The 8,339-nt window shown below is 49.8% G+C and overlaps 2 protein-coding genes across 2 annotated transcripts; both read right to left on the bottom strand.

Moving 5' to 3' along the window:
• Positions 1-542: 542 nt before the first annotated feature.
• Positions 543-2,842, bottom strand: LOC112953164 (5-beta-cholestane-3-alpha,7-alpha-diol 12-alpha-hydroxylase). Its single transcript, XM_026046169.1, has one exon. The coding sequence runs from the start codon at positions 2,809-2,811 to the stop codon at positions 1,279-1,281; it is 1,533 nt and encodes a 510-aa protein (XP_025901954.1). The 5' UTR covers positions 2,812-2,842; the 3' UTR covers positions 543-1,278.
• Positions 2,843-6,972: 4,130 nt separating this feature from the next.
• ACKR2 (atypical chemokine receptor 2) lies at positions 6,973-8,106 on the bottom strand (the record flags this gene model as incomplete). The annotated part of the gene is made up of 1 exon (XM_026046181.1): positions 6,973-8,106. A coding segment is annotated over one exon (1,134 nt), but the record flags the coding sequence as incomplete, so codon positions are not given.
• Between the last annotated feature and the right edge of the window lie 233 nt (positions 8,107-8,339).

The raw sequence follows: 8,339 nt of genomic DNA, 5'->3' as shown, positions 1-8,339 counted from the left end.
GAGGTTACAACATAACTCTGGCCTCCAGAGAGCAAAGGCAAATGATGTTTGACATGCCTGAAAATGTTTGAGTTGGTTTCCTCAGTCATATGCCGAAGTCCAAGGTTAGGGTTGGGGGTAAAATCAGTCTTCTGAGCTTCACCTCTCGTAAGGGCTGCTCTTGTCAGAGCCTTGCCTATGGGAAGGGGAAAGCATAGAAAAGTGGTCAGGGAAAGTCCTAGCTTTTATCGGGCCAGCTGTTACAGGTGCGAGAAGCTGGGATGTTTGGAGCCCCAGAGGTAGCTGTGGCTGCAGCCCATGGAGGTTTTCATGGTGCTTTATCCTGCCCAGGTCCTGTCTCCATCACCCTCCCCACCACTCCCTCCACCCATCACAGGCTGCTCTGCTGCTGGAAAGAGCCAGGGAAGGAGGGTCCAACGGGAAGCAGGGAGGGTGTCCCCAGAGGGCCCGGAGCACTGGGATGAATCCAAACACACACACACAGATGCAGGTATCTTTTTTTTATCTCCCGTAGCAGTGCACAAGAGCCCCAGCATGGATGCACACCCGCTCGCAGCCCTGGAAAGGCCGTTGTCCACGTCTTAAGTCACGTAGATGCATGAAAGTGGTACCCAAGGTTATTACTGGTGTTTTGCAATTTCTACTGCCTCCCAGTTATGTTGCAGTTGAACCCAGCACGTTCTCTCCTTTCCTCAGGTGTGAGCAGGGGAGGGTTGTGTGTTGGGGGGGGTGTCTGTGGTCAGTAGGTCCTACTTCTGCTCTAAGGGACCTCAGGGGACACATTTTGACCTACAGCCAAGAGGAGCTTGCAGGCAAGACCCCGCTCAGCCCACGATTGAATTTATTGTCCTCTGGCCTCTTGGGTGCCTTCTGAGCACAGTGAGATGTTTTGGCTTGATGGGGAGAAGCGGGGAGGAGGGAGGCAAATCACAAGCGCGTGAGCTGGCAGCATTCTGCCCTGGATATGCTTCACGTGGAAAGTACGCTGGGATCCCTGCTTGCTTCCTCTCATTCCAACGCACCGTTAAGAGTCCGATACCAAAATAACACAGCCCCGAGGCCAAGGGGAAGTAAAAACAATACAGCAAAACACACACATGGAAACGCGCAACAGAAATACAGCGAAAAGCCCTGATAACAGCTAAGCGAGTGAGTTCGTACCAGCTTTCGCCCTTGCAAAGGAGCTCGGCGCGCATCCGCTGTCCGCGGGAGGAGCTGAGCGCAGCTTATTTCACCAGCAGCTCCTAAACGAGACCGAACGCCGCGAGGTGTTTCAAACTAAAAGCGCAGCCGGTATCTGAAGCGAACGTCGTGGACAGGCTGCATCATCCCGAACCCCCAGCGGCTGATGTCGATCGGCGGGTCCTCCTCTTTCCCGCTGAGCAGCTCCAAGTCGTAGTAGGAGAGCATCAGGAACACAAAGAGTTTCATTTCGTTGGTGGCGAAGAACCGCCCGGGGCAGATGGATGTGCCTGCTCCCCAGGGCATGTTGAAGTATTTCAGCTTTTTCCCGTCCTTGTAGAAAGTTTTCTTGGTGCCGTCTGGGTTTAGGAAGCGGTCGTATTTAAACCGGTGGGGCTCGGGGTGGATTTCTGGGTCCATCTGCACAGAGGCGTGTGGGAACAAGGCCACCCTGTCCCCAGAGCGCAGAGTGTACTCCGTCCCCTTGCCCGTCTTGAGGGTCATGTCCTGCAGGACGGATCTGATAAGGATCGGCGCTGCGGTGAGCCGCAGGGTCTCCTCCAGAGCACTGTCCAGCACAGGGGTCTGGTTTAACATGTCCTTAGTGATGTTAATTGGCGGGCTACCTCGTTTCACTTCCTGGCCGCTCTCCCTGGAGACTTTATCCAATTCTTCCTTCACAGCCTTCATAGCCTCAGGGTGCTTCATTAGGTACAGGAGGAGCCAGAAGGCAGCTGGGCCCGTATTGCCTTGGGATGCCCAGAGGAGCAGAAACATGAAACGATCCCTCATGTACTCGGGGACGCCGTGTTCTGCCAGGGACTGCTCTTGGTCGCTCACCCACCTACTGATGTTGTCCTTCTGCCGGCTCTCCTTCACCGAGAGCCTCTTCCAGAAGAGCCTCTTGAGCTGCTCGGCTTCAATCTTGTCCTTGGGAGGCAACACGGCGTAGGCCAGGCGAGGGAAGAGGCGGTCGTACTTCCGAAATTCATAGAACAGCTCATCAGATTGGACACGATCATGCTCGTTGGCTTTTTCCTTGTTATCTGCCCCTTGGTAGGGCTCGCTGCCATACAGAGACAGGTACCCAGCTCTGAAGACGATGTTGTAGCAGTAGTTGAAGAGCCCGTCTTCTTGCCACGTGCGCTCCCCGTCTCCCAAGTTCAACTTAAAGAGCATCAGCTTCTGCAAGTTGTCCATCATGGCTTGTGTCATGATGATAAGCCCGTCTCCCATCAGATGCTTCGTGCTTGATAGCTGAATAATCTTGTGGGTGGCTTCGATGGGCTGGTATCCGAACACGCGGAGGACCAGCTCGGTGGCAAACTTCTCAAAGTCTAGTTTGGATCGCGATTCCTTCACGATGGCACCAAAGCAAAAGGGGTCCATCACAAAGGTGAAGTAATAGCCCCCGATCAGCACGGTGAAAATATCCCCATGCTTCCTCTGCATCCTCTTCAGAAACTCAGAGCTGTCCTTTCTGAAGTCGAGCGCGTAACCCAGCCACGGGATGAGACCCTTGTCCAGGGGTGGCTCATTGGGTCTCCTTCTCCGAAACGCTCCCACGAGGTAGAGCCCACCAAGCAGCAACACCACCAGGGAGCAAAGAAGAGTGACCAAGACAGCCATGGCAGCCCTGCACCCGTCAGGACTTTACCCTGGTACCGGGCAGGAGAGGGCTCTTTATTCACATCTGCTTGCTGATAAGCCCTGTACATCTGACGACCTCGGTTGCTATTGGTGGAAGCTCTTCACCCTTCCCCCGCCGGGCTCTGCTGCTTACTCCTCCTTTCCCTCTCACTGAAGGCAGGTATTTCTGAACTTGGAAAGTGATGGTGCTCGTCACAATCATGCTGCAGTGGTGGGGCTGCCGAGCAGGCTGGGTGGGTTTTAATGTGTGCGTTGGTGCTTTGCTGTAACTTAAATGGCTCTTTCTAGGTTAAAAGTTGCATCTGAATTGAGTCGTACTTTGGAGGGGGGAAAAAAGAAAAAGAAAAGGAAAAATGGAAAAATAAATAGAGGAGAGGGAGGTTAGGGAATCTCACTCAGGGATTCCTGCCCCTAACCCCCAGCTATGGGGTTGCTGGCTGAATAAAACAGACTGAGACATTGGAAATGCCACCGTGAGTGAGTTCAGGAGAGAGGAAGAGGGGTTAAAGCTGAACTGATGTGGCTCAAAAGCCAGGAGGGAAGGAAAGATCTCCGTCATTCTGAGGTTCCCAAACTCCGTAAGCTCTCTGCTGGCTGTGCTGGTCCTGCTAATCCATGCAAGGGCAGAACAAGCACGCGTTCACCCTCCCCAGGGTAGAAAAGAGTTTAAATCAATCACATGAATCCATTTTTTGTCTGCTGTCCCAGCCCTGGTTTCTTGCTCAATTCATACTTTTTCCATCCCGGTTCCACGTCCCCTGCCCAATCCCTGTATGTTCCCCCCGTGACCAAGGAGTGTTCCCGGTTACGCTGCCCGGTGTGGAGGGACACGCTGGAACACGCAGAGCCCGTCCCGCGCCGCCCTGTCCGTCCCTGCACACATGGCTGCAAGCGCCTCCACCCGCAGCACAGGGAGCTGAAAGGCAGAATTTTCTCTTTAACCCTTTTCATGATCCTTTTTTCCCTCTTTTTTTTTCTTTTTTTTTTTTTTTTTTCCTTTCTCCTTCCTCCAACTTTCTTGGTAGGCAGGCAAATATTCCACCCCCCCACACCAGGACCATCAGCCAAATGTATCTCCCGGGGCTGGGGGCAGGAGGATGGAGATGCCTCTGGATTCCTCAGCGCTGCTGCGAGCCGGGGAGCAGCCGGCAGCATCGAGGAGACGTCGCAGAGGGGCTGGCGATGGGTAACGTGCATCGACACGGCTCTGAGGCTCCTCGAGCCGAGGTAGGTGTCCCCCCCGGTGGGCTGGGACCAACGGGGATGCGACTGGGCAACACGAGTCATGGGGAGATGCCACCTCCAGAGCAGAGCCTGCACCGGTCTGGTTGTCCCTAGCAAAGAGGGTGACCAGCCCCTGGGCTGATGATTTTGCCTCTTCTCACCTTGTCCCTCCTCGCTGTCCTGATGCTTTTGCCTGAAACTATAGCTCTTCCTCATGTGTTTTATCCCAAATTCCCAGTCCCCATCTCCTGCCTCTTGGTGCCTCCTGGGTTTTTACTCATTTTCCTTCTGCTTTTCTGTGTCCTCTGCCCGCAGTGTCCTCCAGACTTTCCTGGGATCTTGCCCTTCTAGTGAGAGCTTGATGGACTTTAACCATTACTCATCTAGAGCGTGTTAGACTTCACTTATAGCTCATCTCCAGGAGCTGCAGAGCAGGTTATATAAGTGAGGGGCCCCTGCTAGGGCAGAAACTGTGACTTTGGTAGAAACAACTCTTCTGGTTCACTTTAAAATACAGACCTACAAAGTGACCTTTCCATTAGCTGGTGTATCAGCATCAGACTTCAAATGGGCGAAAACAGAAACCGCATTCTGGGGCAAAACAGAAACCTCTGCAAGGGCAGATCACAGTGAGTAACAGTCAGGCCAAGGTCTCTGCACAAGGCAGAGACAACAAGAGGTTGGCCAATAAACAGGTATCTTGGACCAAAGCAGCTCCAGTCGGGTGGCCGGCCGCCAAGGACACGCATGTGCACGTGCCGTAGTCCCTCCAGGTGCTCATCCCGCTCCAGCTGGAGCAGGGAGCTCCTGAAGGGCAGAGAGGGACGCTGCACGGCAAGGTGGGTAAGGAAAAGGATTTAATAAGGAGATGGGTTAGACTGTCACGATCACGCACGGGGCTCAGGCAAGCCCTTCCCCTGAGCGTCCCGTGTAGGTTTTGCACAGTTCCACCAGCCACCCTCAGGTACCCCGCAATGCTCATGTCAGTCCTGTCCCTGCTTTCTAGGAGCTGCAGAGTTCAGGCTGGCCCTCTTCCAGCTGGTAGCTCCTGGGAAGCTCCTCAATGGTCCATCAGGAAGCGGCTGAAGGGATTTGGTTTTTGTCACCATTTCCATTATCAAGTAAACTTCATGTTTGTGGATCTGAGTGTTTAATTATGCAGTTTCCTTGTTATTTGTTATTTCCTTTATGCTGAATAGTCTTTGCTCAGGTAACAAAATGAAGCAAATGCCCCTTCCTCATTCCCTCGTGATCAGAACCTTAAGTGTCAGTCATATTACATCATTGGCTGGATATTTATTTATTTATTTATTTATTTATTTATTTATTTTAACAAAGAAATCCCAGCCTTACTTGAAAGCATGCCTTGCCAACAAGAAAAATAACTGCAGCAAAAGCAGATTAACCCAGAAAAACCTCTTTGTGCTACAAGTACTCCTGTCCTTCCTCCATGAGGACAGCAAGGACATCCTACCAGTGGCTCAGCTCAACAATAAAACAAAAAAGTAGTGAGGGTTTTCTTTCTAATTATTAATGATTTGCACATTTCTAGTCAAGGTTTGATAGGTTTTCAACCTAGAGAAGAAGCTAAGGTCTGACAGTGTTTGGGATGGATAAGATCTTTAAAGGACAGCCAACTAATAACCTTGAACTTCAAAGGTACTCTGGTTAATCAGAATTGGCTAGTAGATAACAGAGGTATTATGTTCAAGCCCAGGCCCTCACTATGTGATAATACAAAGTCAATATTTACAGTGTCCACAGCTCTTTCTTATCTTGTCGAAATGTGTCTGTAGGAACACCATATACCTCTGCTACTCTTTACAGAGAACATGTTTTTATTTTTTCTCTCTTTCTCACTGGTTGTTCCTGATTTAACATCTGTTACTTTGATGGTCAAATTGATCTTGAAACGAGGAGCTCTGCCTCTCCAGAGCCATCATTTGATTTCAAAGTAAGTGCAACCATCTGGTTATTGACATCCAAGGTAGAACCAATCTCATGGAGGAAGGCACTGACTTTTTGGTGGCTCCAGGTGAGCTGGGTATCTGAGCTCTTCCCAGAGTCAACAGAGAGCAGTGAGATCCCTAGAGCTCTTGAGCTCACCCAGAAGTGGACACCTATGTTTAGTCATCTGATTTGCTTCCTCATCTCCACTGATGGCATTCACTAGATCCATGGTGTAATGGAAGCTTGCACCTAGATTACTAGGAGACACCGTAGCCTGAAAGCTTAAACCCCCTGCTGAAATCCTGGGATAGCAGATAACTGTTCCTGCTGTGAATCACTTCGTATCTTTTGCATGGTGGTGTCTAATGAATGTTCCATGCAGCGCTGCAAGGCTGAGCACCTGATCATACTGGCCAAGCTGTGTCTCCACCAGACTTCATGGCTTGATGGTGATGGCTTGATTTAGCTCCCCTCAGACATGCAATAACCCACTCAAAAGATCAGAGAGTGGAACAGCTCATCCTGATGGAGAAAACCACAACTGAGTGGATGACTCAGATAGTAGAAGTGCCTAATTCTCCTCAAGATGTCTAATGGTAGACTCAGTTGAGCACATCTACCTGGCAGATGCCAAAAGCCAGGGGAAAACCCCCTAGGTTGGGCTTCTGGCCACCTGTGTCTGGCCTGATGGGTGGCCACTGGGAAGCCCTTTCCTCCTACCTGTACCATGAGCAATGAGGATCGTGAAACTGCTCTCTCTGATCACCCACTTCAGGATCTCTAAGTGAGAATTTTCCCACAGGGTCTCAGGCCTGCAAGTCTGGGTGCACATGATCTGCATAAAAACACATCTTCATTCACTAATTCTTCCCCTTCTACATACTCGGTTCCACGACTAGGAGCAGTAAAATACATCATAGAGGACAAACAAGTTATGCATCTCTTTTGGTGTAATGTAAACACTGATCACGCATTTGTGGTACTCAACATCTCTATCTGAGCAGCGTATCTGCTACAAGAGTGACTTGTTTCTGAAAGCTGGATCTCAAGGAAACCACTTCTTCTCATAATGGCCCTAGGGATCTTCCATAAATACAACCTAAATCTTTTCTTCACAAAAGCATAGAGCAAAGGGTTGAGGCAGCAATGGATTAAGGACAAACTCTCCGTAATCTGCATGGCATAGTCCAACTGCCTGCCCGTTTCACAGTTTCTGATCACACCGACGTCTTGCAGGGAGTGAAGGATGAGGACAATGTTGTAAGGGGACCACAGAAGAAAGAAAACACCCACTAGAATAAAGACTAAGCCGAGTGCTCTTCTTGATCCAGGGATGGGTGAAGTGGTGAGGACGCACACTATACGGGAATAGCAGAACAACATGAAGAGGAATGGAATAAGGAAGCCGAGGATGTTTTGGATGGCCTGAAAAATGACTTTCCAAAATAGGTGTTTCTGACCATAATCATGAGTGCACATGACAGTTGTGTTGTGGATGCGCTTGACGTCAGTGAAGATGCCATCAGGAACAGAGAGAAGTATGGAAATAATCCAAACCATTGACAAAATAAGGACGGACTTCCTCTGTGTCATTGAGTTATTAGGAGAGCAAGCATGGACTATCCGCAGATACATGTCCAGACTCATGCAGCTCACAAAAAAGACACCACTGTAGAAATTCACAGTGTACATGGTGTTTAAGAGTGGGCACAACGAGGTCATCCACTGAGAAATATGTAGGGCCCAAAGAGGAAGGGTTAGTAGGAGAAGGAAGTCTGAAACCACCAGGTTCAGCAGGTAGACCTCTATCATCTTCTTTTTCTTCCTGATGTACATAATCAGGACGATGAACAGGAGGCCATTCCCAACCAAACCGACCAGGAAAACCACAGTGTAAAATGCTGGCAAGAAAACTCTGACAAAGGATAGTACTTTTTCCTTTGTGCACGGGCTGTACAGCATGTAATCTGCCTCGTCCAAATACTCGTAGGAGTAGTCGCTCGAATTTGCAGGATAATCTCCAGCATCCAGCAAGGTCCCTATGGGTGTTGTTGCCACCTCTGAAGCCACATTTGACAAGTGGCTTCCTGGGAAAGAAAAGCAAAGCAAAAGGGATCAATCACTGAGGCATTCTGAAATCTTTTCCATGTGGGAGAGCAAGCTCCACAAGGCAACTATTCGTTATGGAGACTTTTCCTCTATCTGATATATATCTATATATTTAGCTATAAATCTCTTTGAGTTTCACAGTCAATACACTGCTACCCTCTGAAAGTATCTTGCTGCACTACTTGAACTTCGTCTATGGCCTGGAGATATCTGTCTACAATAAA

Source organism: Nothoprocta perdicaria, unplaced genomic scaffold (assembly GCF_003342845.1).
Source record: "Nothoprocta perdicaria isolate Ctin4 unplaced genomic scaffold, notPer1 scaffold_424, whole genome shotgun sequence".
Lineage (NCBI taxonomy): Eukaryota > Metazoa > Chordata > Aves > Tinamiformes > Tinamidae > Nothoprocta > Nothoprocta perdicaria.
The sequence above is the reverse complement of the archived record's forward strand: the minus strand, read 5'-3'. Positions and strand labels throughout refer to the sequence as shown.